The 27,996-nt window shown below is 46.2% G+C and overlaps 2 protein-coding genes across 2 annotated transcripts in view; one reads left to right on the forward strand and one right to left on the reverse strand.

The window, feature by feature from the left end:
* Positions 1–27,508, reverse strand: PHOSPHO2 (phosphatase, orphan 2). The gene is made up of 2 exons (XM_063933514.1): positions 27,106–27,508; positions 1–806 (listed from the first exon to the last, which is right to left on the reverse strand). Exon 2 carries the CDS (start codon positions 775–777, stop codon positions 61–63), a length of 717 nt encoding a protein of 238 aa, XP_063789584.1. The 5' UTR covers positions 778–806; positions 27,106–27,508; the 3' UTR covers positions 1–60.
* Positions 27,509–27,591: 83 nt separating this feature from the next.
* Positions 27,592–27,996, forward strand: part of CFAP210 (cilia and flagella associated protein 210) — a 142,278-nt gene continuing 141,873 nt past the window's right edge. Inside the window, exon 1 of the mRNA XM_063933513.1 lies at positions 27,592–27,772. Coding sequence (XP_063789583.1) covers positions 27,697–27,772 — 76 coding nt within the window. The 5' untranslated portion in view covers positions 27,592–27,696. The remainder of the gene's footprint in view (positions 27,773–27,996) is intronic.

Consider the following 27,996-nt stretch of genomic DNA (forward strand, 5'->3'; position numbering starts at 1 on the left):
TGAGTCTTACATTTTATTAAAGGGCTTGAGAAATATAAAAAAAAAATTGGGGTCTGATTTTTATTCTTCCAACAACAGCTTCAGATGAGACAGTATCTCAGCGCCAGTTGACCATACGCTTATAGAGGAATCGATTATGTCGAGCTCCTTGGCAATGCGCTTCTGCAATGTGTAACCCTCCCTCGGCATAGCGATATCATCTTTCTTCAGGTAGGTTACAGGGCAGAGGTCATTGCTGCCATCGCCAATGTATACGATTTTAGAATACTGCACGCCGCTTGTTATCTGCTGAGCTACAAATTCCTCTAACACTTTCCGTTTGCACAGGTTCTTTGGGCAGGTCTTACAGTTGTGGATGTGAAAATTTTGCACGGTAAGATTCCCAAAGCGATCAAAAGCTGCAGGGTTACTGAACACCACATCGAAGACGTTTTGGACGTTGGCGTGGGTCAGGATCCAGTCAATAAAGATGGTATTTGAGTCGGAGATGATTATGCAATCAAAACAGTCCTTGTTCTGGCCAATGAACTGGAGGAGCTCAGTCATTCCTGGAGTATAGGGGATGGCGATCATTATTTTCTTCATGTCATCCTCGCGTATTCCCTGTTCTCCAAGGTAGGTGAAGATCCGGCCCATGTATTCTGTCCATTTTCCTTTCTCGTAAGAATTCTGCAACACGTTTGGGAGCCTTTTATCGGGGGCACACTGGACAATCCAGGTGTCGCTGTTATCATTAACAATGGTGTGGTCAAAATCAAACACAAGCAGGATCTTCATGGCTTTGAACAGGACGGTGTTTTTGTCACCTGCAGATAAAGGAAATCACAGGTTTGGTTAAAGCGATCTTCTTAATGGCAGATAATGATTCTTTTCTTACAAAGTAATAATCCTGACTGAAATGCTGTAACCCCCATACTCTCCCATCTTGTATTCATACGGGTTTAAAGGAGGTCTGCTTCTAACGTGCCCAATAATGGTTTCCGCCCTACTGTAGTCTCTTTCCCCACCAGCAGCTAAAATTGTTATTCCTCTACCTTATGTATTGTGTGTTCCATGATCCTATTAGATTGTAAGCTCAGCTGGGCAGTGCAATCTTTACCTTCTGTGTAAATCAATATATGCTATTGGATCATGATCCCCTCAACCAATACATGCCCAGAACTATCAGGAGTCTCCCAGCGCCTGCAAAGGTGGCCACTCTTCAGTACCCTGCGCTCACCCCACAGCCGCCTTGTGAAGTGGACAGGACAAGGGGCGGTGATGAGACGATTTGCGTTGCCCTCCACAAAAGAAAACATCAGGAGGTGGAAAACACATACATGTAAAATGAATATGGACCTATACTAAATACAAGCATGAAAAGAAAAAGGATTAAGAGCGTGAGCCACAGGTTGTGACACGGTCTGGATAGATTCTGTAACTAACCATTAAACATGGCCAAAATGTAGTCATAGCATTCGGATAAATGTAAGAAACGTGCTGTAACCCATAATAAATAACATTAGCATCAATTTTGTATACAAACTAGACAAATGACTGCAAGAATGTAATTGGTTACAGCACCATTTCTCGGGAATGTCCCCTAATAGCTGCCACAGGAAACCATATCCTACAGAAGGGGAAAGTCGTTTTTAACTTCATAAGCATTGACAATCCACATTACTTTCTGCGTTAGGCCACAAACTTACGGAATATAGCCTATTATGGTGCCACAAGGGTTCCGCACGCCTAACAAAATACATAAACAATGAGTAAGACAAGAAAACAATTACTTATAGTACAATACAATGTAGGACAAGTACATAGTATATAAACATTTCTGCGTCAGGGTGGCAGAAATCAAGGGCTAGGTGCAGTTGTAGGGAGTATGGAGTAGAAAAAGGTCTAAAAGAGGGAAAGCACACGAGGGGAGAGAGTCTTGCTTGTGAGAGCTTACATTCTGAAGGGGAGGGGCAGACAGTCAGGTGTGACACAGATGGGGAAGAAGTGAGCATGGAATAGAGGGTTAGGGGGTTAGGATGAGAGATGGCTGGGTTTGATGAAGAAAAGAGTCTTGAGAGCCCGTTTAAAGTTTTATCAAGAGGTGGAGGTCTGATAGGGAAAGGTAGAGAATTCCAGAGGTAGGGAGAACCAAGGCCAAAAAAATTAACCAGTTAGCAGGAGAGATGGCATGTAACATACATAGTAACATAGTATCTAAGGTTGAAAAAAATAAGAATTTACTCACCGGTAATTCTATTTCTCGTAGTCCGTAGTGGATGCTGGGAACTCCGTAAGGACCATGGGGAATAGCGGGCTCCGAAGGAGGCTGGGCACTCTAGAAAGATCTTAGACTACCTGGTGTGCACTGGCTCCTCCCACTATGACCCTCCTCCAAGCCTCAGTTAGGTACTGTGCCCGGACGAGCGTACACAATAAGGAAGGATTTTGAATCCCGGGTAAGACTCATACCAGCCACACCAATCACACCGTACAACTCGTGATATGAAACACAGTTAACAGTATGAAACAATAGAGCCTCTCAACAGATGGCTCAACAATAACCCGATTTAGTTAACAATAACTATGTACAAGTATTGCAGACAATCCGCACTTGGGATGGGCGCCCAGCATCCACTACGGACTACGAGAAATAGAATTACCGGTGAGTAAATTCTTATTTTCTCTGACGTCCTAGTGGATGCTGGGAACTCCGTAAGGACCATGGGGATTATACCAAAGCTCCCAAACGGGCGGGAGAGTGCGGATGACTCTGCAGCACCGAATGAGAGAACTCCAGGTCCTCCTCAGCCAGGGTATCAAATTTGTAGAATTTAGCAAACGTATTTGCCCCTGACCAAGTAGCTGCTCGGCAAAGTTGTAGAGCCGAGACCCCTCGGGCAGCCGCCCAAGAAGAGCCCACCTTCCGTGTGGAATGGGCTTTTACAGATTTTGGCTGTGGCAGGCCTGCCACAGAATGTGCAAGCTGAATTGTACTACAAATCCAACGAGCAATAGTCTGCTTAGAAGCAGGAGCACCCAGCTTGTTGGGTGCATACAGGATAAACAGCGAGTCAGATTTTCTGACTCCAGCCGTCCTGGAAACATATATTTTCAGGGCCCTGACAACGTCTAGCAACTTGGAGTCCTCCAAATCCTTAGTAGCCGCAGGCACCACAATAGGCTGGTTCAGGTGAAACGCTGACACCACCTTAGGGAGAAACTGGGGACGAGTCCTCAATTCTGCCCTATCCATATGGAAAATCAGATAAGGGCTTTTACATGATAAAGCCGCCAGCTCTGACACTCGCCTGGCTGAAGCCAAGGCCAATAACATGACCACTTTCCACGTGAGATATTTCAGATCCACGGTTTTTAGTGGCTCAAACCAATGTGATTTTAAGAAACTCAACATCACGTTGAGATCCCAAGGTGCCACAGGAGGCACAAATGGGGGCTGAATATGCAGCACTCCTTTCACAAATGTCTGAACTTCAGGTACTGAAGCTAGTTCTTTTTGAAAGAAAATTGACAGAGCCGAGATCTGTACCTTAATGGAGCCCAGTTTTAGGCCCATATTCACTCCTGCTTGCAGGAAATGCAGAAATCGACCTAGTTGAAATTCCTCTGTTGGGGCCTTTTTGGCCTCACACCATGCAACATATTTCCGCCATATGCGGTGATAATGCTTTGCTGTAACATCTTTCCTGGCTTTAATAAGCGTAGGAATGACTTCCTCCGGAATGCCCTTTTTCTTCAGGATCCGGCGTTCAACCGCCATGCCGTCAACGCAGCCGCGGTCTTGGAACAGACAGGGGCCCTGCTGCAACAGGTCTTGTCTGAGCGGCAGAGACCACGGGTCCTCTGAGATCATCTCTTGAAGTTCCGGGTACCACGCTCTTCTCGGTCAATCCGGAACCACGAGAATTGTGCTTACTCCTCGCTTTCTTATTATTCTCAATACCTTTGGTATGAGAGGTAGAGGAGGGAACACATAAACTGACCGGTACACCCACGGTGTCACTAGAGCGTCCACAGCTATCGCCTGAGGGTCTCTTGACCTGGCGCAAAACTTCTCTAGTTTTTTGTTTAGGCGGGACGCCATCATGTCCACCTGTGGACGACCCCATTGATTTACAATCATTTGGAAAACTTCTGGATGAAGTCCCCACTCTCCCGGGTGGAGGTCGTGCCTGCTGAGAAAGTCTGCTTCCCAGTTGTCCACTCCCGGGATGAACACTGCTGACAGTGCTAGTACATGATTCTCCGCCCATCTGAGAATTTTTGTGGCTTCTGCCATCGCCGTCCTGCTTCTTGTGCCGCCCTGTCGATTCACATGGGCGACTGCCGTGATGTTGTCTGACTGGATCAGCACCGGCTGGTGTAGGAGCAGGGATTTTGCTTGACTTAGGGCATTGTAAATGGCCCTTAGTTCCAGAATATTTATGTGAAGGGCAGTCTCCTGACTTGACCATAGTCCTTGGAAATTTCTTCCCTTTGTGACTGCCCCCCAGCCTCGTAGGCTGGCATCCGTGGTCACCAGGACCCAGTCCTGTATGCCGAATCTGCGGCCCTCCAGAAGATGAGCACTGTGCAGCCACCACAGAAGAGACACCCTGGTTCGTGGAGACAGGGTTATTAAACGATGCATCTGAAGATGCGATCCGGACCACTTGTCCAACAGGTCCCACTGAAAAATTCTGGCATGGAACCTGCCGAATGGAATTGCTTCGTAAGAAGCTACCATCTTTCCCAGGACCCGCGTGCAGTGATGCACCGATACCTGTTTTGGTTTTAGGAGGTCTCTGACTAGAGAAGACAACTCCCTGGCTTTCTCCTCCGGGAGAAACACTTTTTTCTGGGCCGTGTCCAGAATCATTCCCAGGAACATTAGACGTGTCGTGGGGACCAGCTGTGACTTTGGGATATTCAGAATCCAACCGTGCTGGCTCAGCACTTCCTGAGATAGTGCTACTCCCACTAACAACTGTTCCTTGGATCGTGCCTTTATTAGGAGATCGTTCCAGTATGGGATAATTAAAACTCCCTTTTTTCGAAGGAGTATCATCATTTCCGCCATAACCTTGGTAAATACCCTCGGTGCCGTGGAGAGTCCAAACGGCAGCGTCTGGAATTGGTAATGGCAATCCTGTACCACAAATCTGAGGTACTCCTGGTGAGGATGGTAAATGGGGACATGCAGGTAAGCATCCTTGATGTCCAGGGATACCATGTAATCGCCCTCGTCCAGGCTTGCAATAACCGCCCTGAGCGATTCCATCTTGAACTTGAATTTTTTTATGTATGTGTTCAAGGATTTCAAATTTAAAATGGGTCTCACCGAACCGTCCGGTTTCGGCACCACAAAAAGTGTGGAATAGTAACCCCGGCCTTGTTGAAGTAGGGGTACCTTGATTATCACTTGCTGGGAATACAGCTTGTGAATCGCTGTTAGCACCGCCTCCCTGTCTGAGGGAGCAATCGGCAAGGCGGATTTTAGGAAACGGCGGGGTGGAGTCGCCTCGAATTCCAGCCTGTATCCCTGAGATACTATTTGAAGGATCCAGGAATCCACCTGTGAGCAAGCCCACTGATTGCTGAAATTCCTGAGGCGGGCCCCCACCGTACCTGGCTTCGCCTGTGAAGCCCCACCGTCATGCGGCGGACTTGGAAGAGGAAGCGGGGGAGGACTTTTGTTCCTGGGAACCTGCTGTTTGCTGCAGCCTTTTTCCCCTGCCTCTGCCTTTTGGAATCTGCATCTCCAGTCCACTGGCGAGTCCATAAGCATCTCCTAGCAGAGATGGATAATGCACTTACTTTAGATGCCAGCCGGCAGATTTCCCTCTGTGCATCTCTCATGTATAAGACTGAGTCTTTGATATGGTCAATTGTTAACAGGATCGTGTCTCTGTCTAACGTGTCAATATTTTCTGACAGTTTATCTGACCACGCAGCGGCAGCACTGCACATCCATGCTGACGCAATAGCTGGTCTGAGTATAATGCCTGAGTGTGTATATACAGACTTCAGGATCGCCTCCTGCTTTCTATCAGCAGGTTCCTTAAGGGCGGCCGTATCCTGGGACGGTAGTGCCACCTTTTTAGACAAACGTGTGAGCGCTTTATCCACCCTCGGGGGTGTTTCCCAACGTAACCTATCCTCTGGCGGGAAAGGGAACGCCATTAGTAGCTTCTTAGGAATTACCAATTTCTTATCAGGGGAAGCCCACGCTTCTTCACACACTTCATTTAATTCATCTGACGGGGGAAAAAATAAGAATTTACTTACCGATAATTCTATTTCTCGTAGTCCGTAGTGGATGCTGGGGACTCCGTCAGGACCATGGGGTTTAGCGGCTCCGCAGGAGACAGGGCACAATAATAAAAGCTTTAGGATCAGGTGGTGTGCACTGGCTCCTCCCCCTATGACCCTCCTCCAAGCCTCAGTTAGGATACTGTGCCCGGACGAGCGTGCATAATAAGGAAGGATATTGAATCCCGGGTAAGACTCATACCAGCCACACCAATCACACCGTACAACCTGTGATCTGAACCCAGTTAACAGTATGATAACAACGAAGGAGCCTCTGAAAAGATGGCTCACAACAAGAATAACCCGATTTTTGTAACAATAACTATGTACAAGTATTGCAGACAATCCGCACTTGGGATGGGCGCCCAGCATCCACTACGGACTACGAGAAATAGAATTATCGGTAAGTAAATTCTTATTTTCTCTAACGTCCTAAGTGGATGCTGGGGACTCCGTCAGGACCATGGGGATTATACCAAAGCTCCCAAACGGGCGGGAGAGTGCGGATGACTCTGCAGCACCGAATGAGAGAACTCCAGGTCCTCCTCAGTCAGGGTGTGCCCCTGACCAAGTAGCAGCTCGGCAAAGTTGTAAAGCCGAGACCCCTCGGGCAGCCGCCCAAGATGAGCCCACTTCCTTGTGGAATGGGCTTTTACTGATTTTGGCTGTGGCAAGCCTGCCACAGAATGTGCAAGCAGAATTGCACTACAAATCCAGCGAGCAATCGTCTGCTTAGAAGCAGGAACACCCATCTTGTTGGGTGCATACAGGCTAAACAGCGAGTCAGATTTTCTGACTCCAGTCGTCCTGGAAACATATATTTTCAGGGCCCCGACAACGTCAAGTAACTTGGAGTCCTCCAAGTCCCTAGTAGCCGCAGGTACCACAATAGGTTGGTTCATGTGAAAAACAGAAAACACCTTAAGGAGAAAATTGAGGACGAGTCCTCAATTCTGCCCTGTCAGAATGAAAAATTAAGTAAGGGCTTTTATATGATAAAGCCGCCCATTCTGACACACGCCTGGCTGAAGCCAGGGCTAATAGAATCTTCACCTTCCATGTGAAATATTTTAATTCCACAGTGGTGAGTGGATCAAACCAATGTGACTTTAGGAAACTCAAAACAACATTGAGATCCCAAGGTGCCACTGGGGGCACAAAAGGAGGCTGTATATGCAGTACCCCTTTTACAAACGTCTGAACTTCAGGCACTGAAGCCAGTTCTTTCTGGTAGAAATTTGACAGGGTCGAAATTTGAACCTTAATGGACCCTAATTTTAGGCCCATAGACAGTCCTGTTTTCAGGAAATGTAGGAAACGACCCAGTTGGAATTCCTCTGTAGGGACCTTCTTGGCCTCACACCACGCAACATATTTTCGCCAAATGCGGTGAAAATGTTTTGCGGTTACATCCTTCCTGGCTTCGACCAGGGTAGGGATGACTTCATCTAGAATGCCCTTTCAGGATCCGGCGTTCAACTGCCATGCCGTCAAACGCAGCCGCGGTAAGTCTTGGAACAGACAAGGCCCCTGCTGGAGCAGGTCCTTTCTTAAAGGTAGAGGCCACGGTTCTTCTGTGAGCATCTCTTGAAGTTCCGGGTACCAAGTCCTTCTTGACCCATCCGGAACCACGAGTATCGTTCTTACTCATCTCCTTCCTATGATTCTCAGTACTTTTGGTATGAGATGCATAGGAGGGAACACATACCCTGACTGGTACACCCACAGTGTTACCAGAGCGTCCACCGCTATTGCCTGAGGGTCCCTTGACCTGGCGCAATATTTGTCTAGTTTTTTGTTCAGGCGGGACGCCATCATGTCCACCTTTGGTTTTTCCCAACGTTTTACAATCATGTGGAAGACTTCCCGCTGAAGTCCCCACTCTCCCGGGTGGAGGTTATGCCTGCTGAGGAAGTTTGCTTCCCAGTTTTCCACTCCCGGAATTAACACTGCTGAGAGTGTTATCACATGATTTTTCGCCCAGCGAAGAATCCTTGCAGTTTCTGCCATTTCCCTCCTGCTTCATGTGCCGCCCTGTCTGTTTACGTGGGCGACTGCCGTGATGTTGTCCCACTGGATCAATACCGGCTGACCTTGAAGCAGAGGTCTTGCTAAGCTTAGAGCCTTGTAAATTGCCCTTAGCTCCAGTATATTTATGTGGAGAGAAGTCTCCAGACTTGATCACACTCCCTGGAAATTTTTTCCTTGTGTGACTGCTCCCCAGCCACTCAGGCTGGCATCCGTGGTCACCAGGACCCAGTCCTGAATGTCGAATCTGCGGCCCTTTCATAGATGAGCACTCTGCAGCCACCGCAGAAGAAAACACCCTTGTCCTTGGAGACAGGGTTATCCGCTGATGCATCTGAAGATGCGATCCGGACCATATTCCCAGCAGATTCCACTGAAAGGTTCTTGCGTGAAATCTACCGAATGGGATCGCTTTGTAAGAAACCACCATTTTTCACAGGACCCTTGTGCAATGATGCACTGATACTTTTCCTGGTTTTAGGAGGTTCCTGACTAGCTCGGATAACTCCCTGGTCTTTTTCTCCGGGAGAAAACATCCTTTTCTGGACTGTGTCCAGAATCATTCCTAGGAACATTAGACGTGTCGTCAGAAAAAGCTGCGATTTTGGAATATTTAGAATCCACTCGTGCTGTCGTAGAACTACTTGAGATAGTGCTACTCCGACCGCCAACTGTTCTCTGGACCTTGCCCTTATCAGGAAAGCGTCCATATTTCTTTTAGGAAGAATCATCATTTCGGCCATTACCATGGTAAAGACCCGGGGTGCCGTGGACAATCCAAACGGCAGCGTCTGAACTGATAGTGACAGTTCTGTACCACGAACCTGAGATACCCTTGGTGAGAAGGGCAAAATTTGGACATGTAGGTAAGCGTCCCTGATATCCAGTGACACCATATCGTCCTGGTTCGCTATCACTGCTCTGAGTGACTCCATCTTGATTTGAACCCTTGTATGTAATTGTTCAAATCTTTTAGATCTCACCGAGCCGTTTGGCTTCAGTACCACAATATAGTGTGGAATAATACCCCTTCCCTTGTTGTAGGAGGGGTACTTTGATTATCACCTGCTGGGAATACAGCCTGTGAATTTTTTTCCAATACTGCCTCCCTGTCGGAGGGAGACGTTGGTAAAGCAGACTTCAGGAACTTGTGAGGGGAAGACGTCTCGAATTTCCAATGTACACCTGGGATACTACGTGTAGGATCCTGGAGTCCACTTGTGAGTGAGCCCACTGCGTGCTGAAACTCTTGAGATGACCCCCCACCGCACCTGAGTCCGCTTGTATGGCCCCAGCGTCATGCTGCGGACTTGGCAGAAGCTGTGGAGGACTTCTGTTCCTGGGAATGGGCTGCCTGCTGCAGTCTTCTTCCCTTTCCTCTAACCCTGGGCAGATATGACTGGCCTTTTGCCCTCCTGCCTTTATGGGTACGAAAGGACTGAGACTGAAAAGACTGTGTCCTTTTTTGCTGAGATGTGACTTGGGGTAACAAAAGTGGATTTTCCAGCTGTTGCCATGGCCACCAGGTCCGATGGACCGCCCCTTTATACGGCAATACTTCCATGTGACGTCTGGAATCTGCATCACCTGACCACTGTCGTGTCTATAAACATCGTCTGGCAGATATGGACATCACATCTACTCTTGATGCCAGAATGCAAATATCCCTCTGCGCATCTCGCATATATAGAAATGCATCCTTAAAATGCTCTATAGTCAATAAAATATTGTTCCTGTCAAGGGTATCAATATTTTCAGTCAGGAAATCCGACCAAGCCCCCCCAGCGCTGCAAATCCAGGCTGAGGCGATTGCTGGTCGTAGTATAACACCAGTATGTGTGTATATACTTTTTAGGATATTTTTCAGCTTCCTATCAGCTGGCTCTTTGAGGGCGGCCGTATCTGGAGACGGTAACACCACTTGTTTTTATAAGCGTGTGAGCGCCTTATCCACCCTAAGGTGTGTTTCCCAACTCGCCCTCACTTCTGGCGGGAAAGGGTATACCTCCAATAATTTTCTATCGGAGGAAACCCACGTATCATCACACACTTTAATTTATCTGATTCAGGAAAAACTACAAGTAGATTATTCCCACCCTACATAATACCCTTATTTGTGGTACTTGTAGTATCAGAAATATGTAACACCTCCTTCATTGCCCTTAACATGTAACGTGTGGCCCTAAAGGAAAATACGTTTGTTTCTTCACCGTCGACACTGAAGTCAGTGTCCGTGTCTGTGTCGACCAACTGAGGTAAATGGGCGTTTTTACAAGCCCCTGACGGTGTCTGAGACGCCTGGACAGGTACTAATTTGTTTGCCGGCCGTCTCATGTCGTCAACCGACCTTGTTGACATTATCACGTAATTCCTAAATAAGCCATCCATTCCGGTGTCGACTCCCTAGAGAGTGACATCACCAATACAGGCAATTTGCTCCGCCTCCTCACCAACATCGTCCTCCTACATGTCGACACACACGTACCGACACACAGCACACACACAGGGAATGCTCTGATAGAGGATAGGACCCCACTAGCCCTTTGGGAAGACAGAGGGAGAGTTTGCCAGCACACACCAAAAACGCTATAATTATACAGGGACAACCCCTTATACAAGTGTTTTCCCTTATAGCATTTTCACATATGTAATCATATCGCCAAATAAGTGCCCCCCCTCTCTGTTTTAACCCTGTTTCTGTAGTGCAGTGCAGGGGAGAGCCTGGGAGCCTTCCTCACAGCAGAGCTGAGCAGGAAAATGGCGCCGTGTGCTGAGGAGAATAGGCCCCGCCCCCTAAAACGGCGGGCTCTTCTCCCGGAGTTTGTGAGATCTGGCAGGGGTTAAATACATCCATATAGCCTCAAGGGCTATATGTGATGTATTTTAGCCATAAAAAAGGTATAATACATTGCTGCCCAGGGCGCCCCCCCCAGCGCCCTGCACCCTCAGTGACCGCTGGTATGAAGTGTGCTGACAACAATGGCGCACAGCTGCAGTGCTGTGCGCTACCTTATGAAGACTGAAAGTCTTCTGCCGCCTGTTTCTGGACCTCTGCAACTTCGGCATCTGCAAGGGGGGTCGGCGGCACGGCTCCGGGACGAACCCCAGGGTGAGACCTGTGTTCCGACTCCCTCTGGAGCTAATGGTGTCCAGTAGCCTAAGAAGCAAATCCATCCTGCACGCAGGTGAGTTTACTTCTCTCCCCTAAGTCCCTCGTAGCAGTGAGCCTGTTGCCAGCAGGACTCACTGAAAATAAAAAACCTAACTTAAACTTTTATTCTAAGCAGCTCAGGAGAGCCACCTAGATTGCACCCTTCTCGGCCGGGCACAAAGATCTAACTGAGGCTTGGAGGAGGGTCATAGGGGGAGGAGCCAGTGCACACCACCTGATCCTAAAGCTTTTATTATTGTGCCCTGTCTCCTGCGGAGCCGCTAAACCCCATGGTCCTGACGGAGTCCCCAGCATCCACTTAGGACGTTAGAGAAACTACAGGTAGTTTTTTCTCCCCAAACATAATACCCTTTTTTGTGGTACCTGGATGTAAATCAGAAATATTTAACACCTCTTTCATTGCCTCAATCATGCAGTGAATGGACTTAACGGGCATTAAATTTGACTCATCGTCGTCGACACTGGTGTCAGTATCCGTGTCGACATCTACTTGTGCCACCTGAGATAGCGGGTGTTTCAGAGCCCCTGATGACTTTTGAGACACCTGGACAGGCACGAGCTGAAGACTCGGCTGTCCCACAGTCGGCATGTCGTCAAATTTTTTATGTAAGGAGTCTATACGTGCACTCATTTCCTGCCATAATACCATCCACTCAGGTGTCTGACCCCCAGGGGGTGACATCCCTGCTAAAGGCATCTGCTCCTCCTCCACATCATTATCCTCCTCAAACATGTCGACACAGCCGTACCGACACACTCCACACACACAGGGAATGCTCAAACAGAGGACAGGACCCACAAAAGCCCTTTGGGGGGACAGAGTAAGAGTATGCCAGCACACACCAGAGCGCTATATATATATATACAGGGACTAACTGAGTTATGTCCCTAATAGCTGCTTTTCAATATAATATACTGTATACAGTGCCAATTTTAATGCCCCCCCTCTCTTTTCCCTCTTACTGTACTGTAGAATTGCAGGGAAGAGCCAGGGAGCTTCCTTCCTGCCAAGCTGTGAGGGAAAAATGGCGCCAGTGTGCTGAGGAGATAGGCTCCGCCCCTTTTTCACGGCGTATTCTCCCGCTTTTTATGTGATTCTGGCAGGGGTATTTACCTCATATATAGCCCCAGGGGCTATATATTGAGGTATTTTAGCCAGCCAAGGTGTTTTTATTGCTGCCTCAGGGCGCCCCCCCCAGCACCCTGCGTGACCGGAGTGTGAAGTGTGTATGAGGTGCAATGGCGCACAGCTGCAGTGCTGTGCGCTACCTTGGTGAAGACAGGATGTCTTCATGCCGCCGATTTTCCGGACCATCTTCTTGCTTCTGGCTCTGTAAGGGGGACGGCGGCGCGGCTCCGGGACCGAACATCAAGGCTGGGCCTGCGGTCGATCCCTCTGGAGCTAATGGTGTCCAGTAGCCTAAGAAGCCCAATCCGGCTGCAAGCAGGCGAGTTCGCTTCTTCTCCCCTTAGTCCCTCGCTGCAGTGAGCCTGTTGCCAGCAGGTCTCACTGAAAATAACAAATTCTAAGACTATAACTTTCTAAGAGCTCAGGAGAGCCCCTAGTGTGCATCCAACCTCGGCCGGGCACGAAATCTAACTGAGGCTTGGAGGAGGGTCATAGTGGGAGGAGCCAGTGCACACCAGGTAGTCTAAGATCTTTCTAGAGTGCCCAGCCTCCTTCGGAGCCCGCTATTCCCCATGGTCCTTACGGAGTTCCCAGCATCCACTAGGACGTCAGAGAAAAAGACAATTTGTCTATCGAGTTCAACCTATTTGTGGTCTCCTATGCAGTTTTATTTTAGGACTAATTTTGCCTGCTGCTGATGTCAGCCGTTGTGTTTTAATAACTATAGTGCGTGACTATGCACCATAACCCTGGATGTCCTTATCCATTAGGAATTTATCTAACCCATTCTTAAAGGTGTTGACTGAGTCCGCCGTTACTACTTTCTCAGGCAGGGAATTCCAAACTGTATTGTGGAACGATGGGTGGGAGTGTAAAGGGAGATAAGGTCAGATATATAAATGGGAGAGGAATAGGTGAGGGCTTTGTAAGTTAGTGTGAGAAGCTTTAGTTGGATTCGGAAAGGGAACAGGGGCCAGTGAAAGGCTTCTAAGAGAGGGGAGGTGGATGTAATACGTTTGGAGAGGAAGATGAGCCAGGCAGCAGCATTGAGGATAGATTGGAGTGGAAAGAGGCGTTTGTCAGGGAGGCCAGATAGAAGGAGACTACAGAAGTCCAATCTGGAGATGACCAGTGAGTGGATGAGGGTCTTAGTAACATCCAGGATGAGAAAGGGTCTGATCCTGGAAATATTTTTGAGATGGAAACATCAGGACTGTGAGAGGTACTGAATGTGTAACTTGAAGGAGAGGGAGGAATCAAGGATAACTCCAAGACAGCGTACTTGAGGGCTAGAGGAGATAGTTGTGCCATCAATTGATGAAATTGTGGGAGGTGAGGTTATGCGGAGGGTGGGAAGATGACCATTTAAGAAATACAAGTGAGGAGAGAGGGGGAGAGGGCAAGGGAGGAAAGGTAGATTTTAGTATCATCAGCATAGACATGTTATTGAAGTCGAAATAACAAACGAGCTCACCAAAAGAGGACCTTTCAAATAACCAAGACATTCTTTAGCGCTACCTTCCCTTCTACTGTGTCACAAATGGGTTTCCTTTTGCTACAGAGTATTATTCCCTAGCCTTATAGTAAAGCCTATGGTTGCATTGCTCACTTTTCACATAAGTTTGCGTTGGCCTTTTCCAAGCATGCATAAAAATCGAGCTGGCTCTCCAACATGACATCATGCGCAGCGGATGGATGATCATTGGTTATGGAAGTAGGAATAATAAGAATTTACTTACCGATAATTCTATTTCTCGGAGTCCGTAGTGGATGCTGGGGTTCCTGAAAGGACCATGGGGAATAGCGGCTCCGCAGGAGACAGGGCACAAAAAAGTAAAGCTTTACTAGGTCAGGTGGTGTGCACTGGCTCCTCCCCCTATGACCCTCCTCCAGACTCCAGTTAGGTACTGTGCCCGGACGAGCATACACAATAAGGGAGGCATTTTGAATCCCGGGTAAGACTCATACCAGCCACACCAATCACACCGTACAACTTGTGATCTAAACCCAGTTAACAGTATGACAACAGAAAGGGCCTCTTAAAGATGGCTCCTTAACAATAACCCGAATTAGTTAACAATAACTATGTACAAGTATTGCAGATAATCCGCACTTGGGATGGGCGCCCAGCATCCACTACGGACTCCGAGAAATAGAATTATCGGTAAGTAAATTCTTATTTTCTCTATCGTCCTAAGTGGATGCTGGGGTTCCTGAAAGGACCATGGGGATTATACCAAAGCTCCCAAACGGGCGGGAGAGTGCGGATGACTCTGCAGCACCGAATGAGAGAACTCCAGGTCCTCCTTTGCCAGGGTATCAAATTTGTAAAATTTTACAAACGTGTTCTCCCCCGACCACGTAGCTGCTCGGCAGAGTTGTAATGCCGAGACCCCTCGGGCAGCCGCCCAAGATGAGCCCACCTTCCTTGTGGAGTGGGCTTTTACAGTTTTAGGCTGTGGCAGGCCTGCCACAGAATGTGCAAGTTGAATTGTGTTACAAATCCAACGAGCAATCGACTGCTTAGAAGCAGGTGCGCCCAACTTGTTGGGTGCATACAATATAAACAGCGAGTCAGATTTTCTGACTCCAGCCGTCCTTGCAATGTATATTTTTAAGGCTCTGACAACGTCCAACAACTTGGAGTCCTCCAAGTCGCTAGTGGCCGCAGGCACCACAATAGGTTGGTTCAGATGAAATGCTGATACCACTTTAGGGAGAAAATGCGGACGAGTCCGCAGTTCTGCCCTATCCGAATGGAAGATTAGATAAGGACTTTTATAAGATAAAGCCGCCAATTCAGATACTCTCCTGGCAGAGGCCAGGGCTAGTAACATAGTCACTTCCAATGTGAGATATTTCAAATCCACCTTTTTCAATGGTTCAAACCAATGGGATTTGAGGAAATCTAAAACTACATTTAGATCCCACGGTGCCACCGGAGGCACCACAGGAGGCTGTATATGCAGTACTCCCTTGACAAAAGTCTGGACCTCAGGGACAGAGGCCAATTCTTTTTGGAAGAATATTGACAGGGCCGAAATTTGAACCTTAATGGATCCCAATTTGAGACCCATAGATAATCCTGATTGCAGGAAATGTAGGAAACGACCCAGTTGGAATTCCTCCGTCGGAACCCTCCGATCCTCGCACCACGCTACATATTTTCGCCAAATGCGGTGATAATGTTTCACGGTGACTTCCTTCCGTGCCTTAATCAAGGTAGGAATGACTTCTTCTGGAATGCCTTTCCCTTTTAGGATCTGGCGTTCAACCGCCATGCCGTCAAACGCAGCCGCGGTAAGTCTTGAAAAAGACAGGGACCCTGCTGTAGCAGGTCCCTTCTCAGAGGTAGAGGCCACGGTTCGTCCGTGAGCATCTCTTGAAGTTCCGGATACCAAGTCCTTCTCGGCCAATCCGGAACCACTAGTATTGTTCTTACTCTTCTTTGCCGTATGATCTTCAATACCTTTGGTATGAGCGGCAGAGGAGGAAACACATACACTGACTGGTACACCCAAGGAGTTACCAGTGCGTCCACAGCTATTGCCTGTGGATCTCTTGACCTGGCGCAATATTTGTCCAGTTTCTTGTTGAGGCGAGACGCCATCATGTCTACAATTGGTCTTTCCCAACGGTCTATTAACATGTTGAAGACTTCTGGATGTAGACCCCACTCTCCCGGATGAAGATCGTGTCTGCTGAGGAAGTCTGCTTCCCAGTTGTCCACGCCCGGGATGAACACTGCTGACAGTGCTATCACGTGATTCTCCGCCCAGCGAAGAATCTTGGCAGCTTCTGCCATTGCACTCCTGCTTCTTGTGCCGCCCTGCCTGTTTACATGGGCGACCGCCGTGATGTTGTCCGACTGAATCAACACCGGCTTTCCTTGCAGGAGAAGTTCCGCCTGGCTTAGAGCATTGTAGATTGCTCTTAGTTCCAGAATGTTTATGTGAAGAGACTTTTCCAGACTCGTCCATACTCCCTGGAAGTTTCTTCCTTGTGTGACTGCTCCCCAGCCTCTCAGGCTGGCGTCCGTGGTCACCAGGATCCAATCCTGAATGCCGAATCTGCGGCCTTCTAATAGGTGAGCCTTCTGCAACCACCACAGAAGTGACACCCTTGTCTTTGGTGACAGGGTTATTCGCAGGTGCATCTGCAGATGCGACCCTGACCATTTGTCCAACAGATCCCTTTGGAATATTCTTGCATGGAATCTGCCGAATGGAATTGCTTCGTAAGAAGCCACCATTTTTCCCAGGACTCTTGTGCATTGATGTACTGACACTTTTCCTGGTTTTAGGAGGTTCCTGACCAGATCGGATAACTCCTTGGCTTTTTCCTCTGGAAGGAAAACCTTTTTCTGAACCGTGTCCAGAATCATTCCTAGGAACAGCAGACGAGTTGTCGGGATTAAATGGGATTTTGGAATATTCAGAATCCACCCGTGTTGTCTTAGCACCTCTTGAGATAGTGCTAAAGCTGTCTCCAGCTGTTCTCTGGACCTTGCCCTTATTAGGAGATCGTCCAAGTATGGGATAACTAATACGCCTTTTCTTCGAAGAAGAATCATCATCTCGGCCATTACCTTGGTAAAGACCCGAGGCGCCGTGGACAATCCGAACGGCAGCGTCTGAAACTGATAGTGACAGTTTTGAACAATGAACCTGAGGTACCCCTGGTGTGCGGGGTAAATCGGAACGTGTAGATACGCATCCTTGATGTCCAAGGATACCATAAAGTCCCCTTCTTCCAGGTTCGCTATCACTGCTCTGAGTGACTCCATCTTGAACTTGAACTTTTTTATGTAGAGGTTCAAGGACTTCAGATTTAGAATAGGCCTTACCGAGCCATCCGGCTTCGGTACCACAAATAGAGTGGAATAATACCCCTTTCCTTGTTGTAATAGGGGTACTTTGACTATCACCTGCTGAGCGTACAGCTTGTGAATGGCTTCCAACACCCTCTCCCTTTCGGAAGAGACGGTTGGTAAGGCAGACTTCAGGAAACGATGAGGAGGATCCGTCTCTAATTCCAACCTGTACCCCTGAGATATTATCTGCAGGATCCAGGGGTCTACCTGCGAGTGAGCCCACTGCGCGCTGTAATTTTTGAGACGGCCCCCCACTGTCCCCGAGTCCGCTTGAGAGGCCCCAGCGTCATGCTGAGGTTTTTGCAGGAGCCGGGGAGGGCTTCTGTTCCTGGGAAGGAGCTGCCTGTTGGTGTCTCTTCCCTCTTCCTCTGCCTCGTGGCAGGTACGACAAGCCCTTTGCTCTCTTATCTTTGTAGGAGCGAAAAGGCTGCGGTTGAAAGGTCGGTGCCTTTCTCTGTTGGGGAGTGACTTGAGGTAAAAAAGTGGATTTCCCGGCAGTAGCCGTGGCCACCAAGTCTGATAGACCAACTCCAAATAACTCCTCCCCTTTATACGGCAAAACCTCCATGTGACGTTTTGAATCCGCATCGCCTGTCCACTGTCGTGTCCATAAGGCTCTTCTGGCTGAAATGGACATAGCACTCACCCGAGATGCCAGTGTGCAAATATCCCTCTGTGCATCACGCATATAGATAAATGCATCCTTTATTTGTTCTAACGACAGTAAAACATTGTCCCTATCTAGGGTATCAATATTTTCAATCAGGGATTCTGACCAAACTACTCCAGCACTGCACATCCAGGCAGTTGCTATAGCTGGTCGTAGTATAACACCTGCATGTGTGTATATATTCTTTTGAATAACTTCCATCTTTCTATCTGATGGATCCTTAAGTGCGGCCGTCTCAGAAGAGGGTAACGCCACTTGTTTGGATAAGCGTGTGAGCGCCTTGTCCACCTTAGGGGGTGTTTCCCAGCGCGCCCTAACCTCTGGCGGGAAAGGGTATAATGCCAATAACTTTTTTGAAATTATCAACTTTTTATCAGGAGCAACCCACGCTTCATCACACACGTCATTTAATTCTTCTGATTCAGGAAAAACTGTTTGTAGTTTTTTCACACCATACATAATACCCTGTTTTACGGTATCTGTAGTATCAGCTAAATGTAACGTCTCCTTCATTGCCAAAATCATATAACGTGTGGCCCTACTGGAAAATACGTTTGAATTTCTACCGTCGTCACTGGAATCAGTGCCCGTGTCTGGGTCTGTGTCGACCGACTGAGGCAAAGGGCGTTTTACAGCCCCTGACGGTGTTTGAGGCGCCTGGACAGGCATTAATTGATTGTCCGGCCGCCTCATGTCCTCAACTGACTGTTTAAGGGAAGATAAACCATCACGTAATTCCACAAATAAAGGCATCCATTCTGGTGTCGACCCCCTGGGGGGTGACATCTGCATATTTGGCAATTGCTCCGCCTCCACACCAATATCGTCCTCATACATGTCGACACCACGTACCGACACACACCGCAAACTCACAGGGAATGCTCTAATGAAGACAGGACCCACTAGCCCTTTTGGGGAGACAGAGGGAGAGTCTGCCAGCACACACCACAAAGCGCTATATATACAAGGGATATCCTTATATTAAGTGCTCCCTTATAGCTGCTTTAATATATATATATATAGCCATTAATGTGCCCCCCCTCTCTGTGCAGTGCAGGGGAGAGACCTGGGAGCCGTTCTGACCAGCGGAGCTGTGACAGAAAATGGCGCCGTGTGCTGAGGAGATAGGCCCCGCCCCTTTTTCGGCGGGTTCTTCTCCCGCTATTTTTCCAGTCAGGCAGGGGTTAAATATCTCCATATAGCCCCTATGGGCTATATGTGAGGTATTTTTAGCCTTGTATAAGGTTTATATTTGCCTCTCAGAGCGCCCCCCCCCAGCGCTCTGCACCCTCAGTGACTGCCCAGTGAAGTGTGCTGAGAGGAAAATGGCGCACAGCTGCAGTGCTGTGCGCTACCTTATGAAGACTGAGGAGTCTTCAGCCGCCGGTTTCCGGACCTCTTCACGCTTCAGCATCTGCAAGGGGGTCGGCGGCGCGGCTCCGGGACCGGACTCCACGGCTGGGCCTGTGTTCGATCCCTCTGGAGCTAATGGTGTCCAGTAGCCAAGCAGCAAATCCACTCTGCATGCAGGTGAGTTTACTACTTTCCCCCTAAGTCCCACGTTGCAGTGATCCTGTTGCCAGCAGGACTCACTGTAAAGAAAAAAACCTAAACTAAACTTTCTCTAAGCAGCTCTTTAGGAGAGCCACCTAGATTGCACCCTTCTCGTTCGGGCACAAAATCTAACTGGAGTCTGGAGGAGGGTCATAGGGGGAGGAGCCAGTGCACACCACCTGACCTAGTAAAGCTTTACTTTTTTGTGCCCTGTCTCCTGCGGAGCCGCTATTCCCCATGGTCCTTTCAGGAACCCCAGCATCCACTTAGGACGATAGAGAAAAGATGAAATGCTATGTATGACAGAAAGAGAGAGGCATAACCGGGTCACACTTACATAAGTGTAGTCATTAGCTTCCAATGCCCCCACTCCATTCATTAGTCACACGTCTTTTACAAACCTTCCCCAGCCTTGGACAGCACATATAATTCTATTAGCCTCCTGTACTCAGTCACCTTAATATTTCCTCACCGCAATCACTTCATTTTTCAGTCCTTAGATTTCTTGCTTGTTGATCAGTTTGTAAATGCCAAATTGCTTTCTAACAAATATTTAAAATGCCCGCTCTAATATATACTGTGGACACCTGCGCATCTTATTACCATGTGCTATGAATGTGCGCTATACATCGCAAAACACTGCATCCCATAAGAGAAAACAATACACCCACACATTATCTGATTTCCAAAGCTCATTGATGTATATACAGGTTGAGTATCCCATATCCAAATATTCCGAAATACGGAATATTCCGAAATACGGACTTTTTTGAGTGAGAGTGAGATAATGAAACCTTTGTTTTTTGATGGCTCAATATACACAAACTTTGTTTAATACACAAAGTTATTAAAAATATTGTATTGAATGATCTTCAGGCTGTGTTTATAAGGTGTATATGAAACATAAATGAATTGTGTGAATGTACACACACTTTGTTTAATGCACAAAGTTATAAAAAATATTGGCTAAAATGACCTTCAGGCTGTATATAAGGTGTATATGAAACATAAATGCATTCTGTGCTTAGATTTAGGTCCCATCACCATGATATCTCATTATGGTATGCAATTATTCCAAAATACGGAAAAATCCCATATCCAAAATACCTCTGGTCTCAAGCATTTTGGATAAGGGATACTCAACCTGTATTTGTTATTAAAAGGATATGTATTCAATATATCACAATGTACAGTATATATATATATATATATATATATTTGTCAATAAAAAAGCTGCGCATCAGACACACTTTCCTTTTTCACGTATCCAGTAGATTTTTAGAAAGTCCTGTGTCCCGTTTTTTATATACGATGTATGCTGCCGCTTCCTCCGTTTAGGAATTAGAGCCACTAATTCCAATGCACATGTAACGAAAGAAGAATGGAGGGCGCAGGTGTAAGTAAAAGGTTTACAATTCCATTTATTAAAAACAAATGCTCACATACATCTCAGTTTAAAATGGTGCGTTCCGTCTTTCACATAGCAATCAAGCCCCGGAGCCGCTCTCTCCCACAACCGATCCTCCGTTTCTCTGTTAGGAATCACGGGCAGTTAATCCTTCTTTCACCGGGAACAAGACCAGGGTATGACAGTCTGTCACCAGCTCCACAGGCCACGCCCAACGCGTTTCGTCAATGGACTTCATCAGGGGGTGTGGCTATGAACTATCTCACACTTCATTTATACCACAAAAAACACCTGTACATCATTATCATATGAACCTGTGCAATTTACAAGGATTGGAAGCATTTGAGCTGACACATTCTATACACATATAAGGATATCAAGATCACATGCTTTTAAGAGATTTATATACCGTGCAATCTCTCCAAAAAACTTTTACAAATATCTATTCATATACCATTATTTATAAACCGCTACTATATATCAACATCATATCTCTACCTAGTAGCTATCATATAATAACGAATTTAAAAAAGAATTTAAAAAGACACAACAAGTATGGGTACTCCAGATATCACATATTAGCGCAATACAACCTGAAAGAGAGTAAATGAAACGGTGACTGGCAACAGATACAAACATCATAATAGATCATTTCAAGGGATAAAACCAGAGAATAATAATCATTTTGATATGTTCAAGTTCAACAAAGGCATTTATTACAAATTAGCCCCTTTCAACCTGAATTCCAATATACCCGTAGGAGCTCAGCTCACAGTGGGGCAAAGGGATCAATGATCCGACTACAATGCCGCACAAAGCGAGGTCCCCGTGGTACATCTAATGTAAAAAAGGGGTAATATCATAGTTCTCATTTAGTCCTAATGGACTAATTGTCTCTAACGCATGGATCCAAAAAAACTCCCTTTTACTAAGCTGTTTTAGAATATCTCCCCCTCTATCATCTAACCTAACATGCTCCAGTGCTTTAAAGCTGAACTTACTTAGATCACCTCCATTGCACTTCAGAAAATGCCTGGGGACACTATGTCAGGAACATAGTGTCCCCAGGCATTTTCTGAAGTGCAATGGAGGTGATCTAAGTAAGTTCAGCTTTAAAGCACTGGAGCATGTTAGGTTAGATGATAGAGGGGGAGATATTCTAAAACAGCTTAGTAAAAGGGAGTTTTTTTGGATCCATGCGTTAGAGACAATTAGTCCATTAGGACTAAATGAGAACTATGATATTACCCCTTTTTTACATTAGATGTACCACGGGGACCTCGCTTTGTGCGGCATTGTAGTCGGATCATTGATCCCTTTGCCCCACTGTGAGCTGAGCTCCTACGGGTATATTGGAATTCAGGTTGAAAGGGGCTAATTTGTAATAAATGCCTTTGTTGAACTTGAACATACCAAAATGATTATTATTCTCTGGTTTTATCCCTTGAAATGATCTATTATGAAGTTTGTATCTGTTGCCAGTCACCGTTTCATTTACTCTCTTTCAGGTTGTACTGCGCTAATATGTGATATCTGGAGTACCCATACTTGTTGTGTCTTTTTAAATTCTTTTTTAAATTCGTTATTATATGATAGCTACTAGGTAGAGATATGATGTTGATATATAGTAGCGGTTTATAAATAATGGTATATGAATAGATATTTGTAAAAGTTTTTTGGAGAGATTGCACTGTATATAAATCTCTTAAAAGCATGTGATCTTGATATCCTTATATGTGTATAGAATGTGTCAGCTCAAATGCTTCCAATCCTTGTAAATTGCACAGGTTCATAGGATAATGATGTACAGGTTTTTTTTGTGGTATAAATGAAGTGTGAGATAGTTCATAGCCACACCCCCTGATGAAGTCCATTGACGAAACGCGTTGGGCGTGGCCTATGGAGCTGGTGACAGACAGTCATACCCTGGTCTTGTTCCCGGTGAAAGAAGGATTAACTGCCCGTGATTCCTAACAGAGAAACGGAGGATCGGTTGTGGGAGAGAGCGGCTCCGGGGCTTGATTGCTATGTGAAGGACGGAACGCACCATTTTAAACTGAGATGTATGTGAGCATTTGTTTTTAATAAATGGAATTGTAAACCTTTTACTTACACCTGCGCCCTCCATTCTTCTTTCGTTATATATATATATTTACATGGTTACAATTTACACAGTAAGCAGTTAATACAAACTAATTCAAATACATACATGGCCAGCGATACAATTACCATATTTTGCTCAATTAAAGTCTCCATACCATATCACTCTGTCTCTGTAAAATCATACAGCCACTGGACAGTCAACATCTCCACCATCTGGGACAAAAGAACAGCCAGCTCTTGTGTCTGCAATCAGCTAAATACTATGTAGTTTGGGGGAGTGCACAGACTAGTCTAGGGGAGGGAACTTTCTCATTCATGATGAGTCACTGGTCAGTTCATATGCAAGCAAGGTCCAGCCTTGATGGTGTAATTACAGGAGATAGCCACTGGTCAGGCATGCTGTCTTCCAGGAAATCCATTGTTCTAATAAGAGTGACTTTAGCTTTCATACATTTAATCATATCTACTTGTTGCAATGATCTACAACTTAATAACAGGCATCAAATTGATATACACATTAATCTGGTTGCTTTAATACCAAACGACATGTCCATCTTGCTTCATTCCAATGATACACATACATGACGTTACTCCATTATATCATTTGAAACTTTATGATGTCTGGCGCTTGATATGTTTAAATTATGTGCTGTATGAAATATGTGTTGAATCTATCTTTGTGGCATGTCTGTGTAAATGCATATGTTACCATATATTGCTGTGCTCGCTGCTCGTATTTGCAAGCATAGCGACTCAATATGTGTGGAGTATGTAAGTTCTCTCTATGTAAATTTTTTGACTTCCACAAGTTTTACATAATCAAGGAAGCAGTCCCTTCTCCTCTACAGCCCTTACACACCGGTCTATTGTGCCTCATGTTAATTCCAGGACTGTGTATAGTGTAGCAAGACCTAAAGATATAACAAAGCACATACAATATGCTAGGATGGTGCTCTTCTTTATGAATGAGAGCAATAGACCTGTATCCATCATCAATACTGATCATTAAGACTTATAGCAAGATCTTAACAAACATATTAGAAGCTTAAAGCTGGGTACAATATTTGTAACGATTTGTCAAATTCTGATGGATCGGAACGTCAAAATCTTCAAATCGTCCAGAATGTTCGCACTATGCGCAACATTTTTCGTCGCATCTTCGGATCTTTTGTACATGCAGGAAAACCCGTGAATTTAGTTAGCTACAGCATACTACTGGATGTGGCCACTGACTATATATTTTGTTAGATTGCACAGTGTGTATGCACTATATCGTGTGTCCGGGAGTTCAGAGGAAATCGTTGCGACATTGCATCATTTGCAAGTCGTCTAATGTGTACCTAGCATTAGTGCCAAGAGACGTGGGACAGTACCAAGAGAAAAAGTGTCAAGAATCAGTAAGAAACAACAAACTAGGTGGTCTGTAATAGCATGGTGTAGGCACCATTTTGTCAGCTCTCCTGCAATATCCTGTCCCTAGCCTGCTTATTTGGTTGTTTCTACACCGGTTCGGTCTCCAAAGTGAATACCCCCTATTTTCAGCCTGGGGCTTTGTGGTGGGCTATTTGAGCAGTGGCTTCCTGCCTACTCGCTGAAATTCCAAGAGGCCAGGGCATCTTCCATTGGGGCCTGGTGCTTCCGCTTCCGACTCCTGCGGCTAGCTGGTGTTGCGCTTACCTGCTGGCTCACTGCTAACTTTAAATGCATCCTAGGGGTGACTCCAACTGCTTGTCTTCTCTCTAGCTCCCAGTGTTTGGGTTGTGCTGGATGCTGACCGACGCCCACTTGCTGCTGTGACCCTCCTTGGCCGGTTCTTAGATCTCCCTGCTGCTCCGGTGCACTTAGGGATGTGGATTAAGTTAGAACCCAGAAAATTGATTGCAGTGCACTGCATCTTTTTTTTTTTTACGCATCTCCAGAACAAGTCTGATTTTTCCTAAAATCTTTATTTTTAGTAAAAAACACCAGGACTTGCTCTGGGACCCTGGTGGTTTTGAAACCGATTGATCAGCACATACACACAGGAAGAATTACGGAGTTCGCCTTGTATTGGGATACTGTGAACACTTGTGAAAACGTGTAAAGTAGCCTCATAAATGGCTCCCAGGAAGGAGTTTGTCAATCGAAAAGCAATCTGCCATGGTTGCTTTGAGAAGTGCAGGGCACAGTTTGGAGGTTTCTCTTGGTGGCCTGCAGTGTACAAAGGTGTACGTGAGCACACAACAGGATTACAATTAACCATTGCTTTAATACATGGGGGAGAAGCAGTATCAACGCACATAACCGCGCTGATACCACTTCTCCCCCATAACACTGATTGATACAGTCACCCCTGTGTTCCAAACGGGACAGATTCCTAACAGCTTGTCAGATCCATGCTGATCCGATGGAAACGAGAAAAAGAGTGTCAAGCGCAGTCCGAAAACCATTCCTTAGGTCCATAAATAAAAGGAAGAGGCTGTTGTGGGCTAAACAGCACAGAAGCTGGACCACTAGTCAGCAGAAGAAAGTTATTTTCACAGACAAATCAAAGTTTGGGTCCAAGAGGCGCAAGTTCATTTGTCATGCCGCAAGCGAGCGCATGCTTCCTGTTTGCATTCTGCCCACAGTCAAGCATGGAGGAGGTTCCATTATGGTCTTTCGGAAGTGGTGCGTTTGGTGATTTTATAAAAATCTAAGTAATCATGGACTCCAAAGACTACCACAACATCCAAATGCACTATGCCATCCTTTCCGGCACCTGTCATATTGGTCGTGGTTTCACACTACAGAAAGAGAACGACCTAAAACATACCTCCAGTCTGCAACAAATATGTGCAGTCAAAACAACGACAACAGGCGCTGAAGAACATGGTTTGGCCGCCACAGTCCTGATTGCAATCCAATTGAACTCCTTTGGGATCATCTGAACAGGTGTTCGCGATGTACATGCTACAGGACAAGTGGGCTGCGACCTGAGCTGAAACTTTAGACAAATTGACTGTCAGAACGCCCCGCATTTGCACTGCTATAATCGCCGCTCAGGGTGGATACTTTGATGAGAGAACAACGTATTTGAAAACAATGGGGGTCATTCCGAGTTGTTCGCTCGGTAAATTTCTTCGCATCGCAGCGATTTTCCGCTTAGTGCGCATGCGCAATGTCCGCAGTGCGACTGCGCCAAGTAAATTTGCTATGCATTTAGGTATTTTACTCACGGTTTTTTCTTCGTTCTGGTGATCGTAATGTGATTGACAGGAAGTGGGTGTTTCTGGGCGAAAACTGGCCGTTTTATGGGAGTGTGTGAAAAAACGCTACCGTTTCTGGGAAAAACGCGGGAGTGGCTGGAAAAACGGAGGAGTGTCTGTGCGAACGCTGGGTGTGTTTGTGACGTCAAACCAGGAACGACAAGCACTGAACTGATCGCACTGGCAGAGTAAGTCTCGAGCTACTCAGAAACTGCACAGAGATGTCTTTTCGCAATATTGCGAATCTTTTGTTCGCAATTTTAAGAAGCTAAGATTCACTCCCAGTAGGCGGCGGCTTAGCGTGTGTAAAGCTGCTAAAAGCAGCTTGCGAGCGAACAACTCGGAATGAGGGCCAATATGTATAAGCACAAAACTGGTTTATTTGCAAAAATATATATTCATCACAAACAAGTTTCCTTTGTTCATTATTTTCCAAAAATCTAGATAATTTGTGTGATCTATTGAAATGAATGTACTGTAGTGCAAATCAATACCCAATATCTAAGCTGTATCTCCACTGTGGACATAATATTTCTACATAAAACTAATGATTCATTATAGCACAGTCCAGAAGGCCTAAGGATTGCAGGATGTATGGGGATTAATGTTCTGGTTGCCATCTCACATACCACTCATCATGATCATCTTACCTCTAAGCCTTGTAGAAGCAGCCCCTCAGCGTAACAGCAGCTCTGTAATGAGATTCTGAGGGTAAAGGTAGCAATGACGTCACCATTTCACCTGCCGCCATCTTTCCTGTGGTCAACGTTCTAGGAAATTCACAGCACGAAGTTCAAATGACTCTGATTCGTACATTAATCCGGTGGACATAAACAATTAGCTCGCCAACTGAGGGAAATGGTACACAATAATCATTCGACGACATACAATTTGTTGTGTTAATCTAAACGAATTAGTCTATAGTTAATACATGTATGAGAGTGTTAGTCGTATATGGTTATTCTTCTGATAATGTTTAGTATTCGTTATACACTGATAATCCTTTACGCGTGTCCGTAAAACCATTTGCCCTACTCAAAGATGGCGGCAGAAGATTCGGAGCTCTCAAGAGTTACCGCCCCGCTTTAGCGTGACGTCGACGAGACGTAAGCATTTTTCTCTGCGCTTTTCCTGTAAGGTAACTAGGCAACGATAAATAAAATGGCGTCCCTGCCTAGCAACGTGAGGACGCTGTAAACAGTCCTCCGTGGACTAAGTGAGAGAGAGACGTGGTGGTCACAATGATGGCGGCGGCTGCCAGCTCTCCCGTAGTCCAGTACGGGAGAAGGAAAGGTTCCAACACAGCGCAGCAGAGAGGTGAGCAGAGGCTTCTCCATCATCTACACTGCAGAACCCAACGTGCCATAACAGATTATTATAGTTCCACAGCAGATGGCTAGCTGCAGCTGGGATTTTCAGGTTAGGGTACCTCAGACAGATTCAAGGGGTAATTTCACAAATACAATTAATAAATTATAGTATATTGTGCTGGGGTCAAATAAAGTATACACAAATTGTGATGCATATTTAGTTTACACATA

Source organism: Pseudophryne corroboree, chromosome 7 (genome assembly GCF_028390025.1).
Source record: "Pseudophryne corroboree isolate aPseCor3 chromosome 7, aPseCor3.hap2, whole genome shotgun sequence".
NCBI classification, from domain to species: domain Eukaryota; kingdom Metazoa; phylum Chordata; class Amphibia; order Anura; family Myobatrachidae; genus Pseudophryne; species Pseudophryne corroboree.

What these genes read in the sequence shown, in the direction of transcription:
- PHOSPHO2 (XM_063933514.1), bottom strand. Translation starts at nt 777, where the DNA reads ATGAAGATCCTGCTTGTGTTTGATTTTGACCACACCATTGTTAATGAT.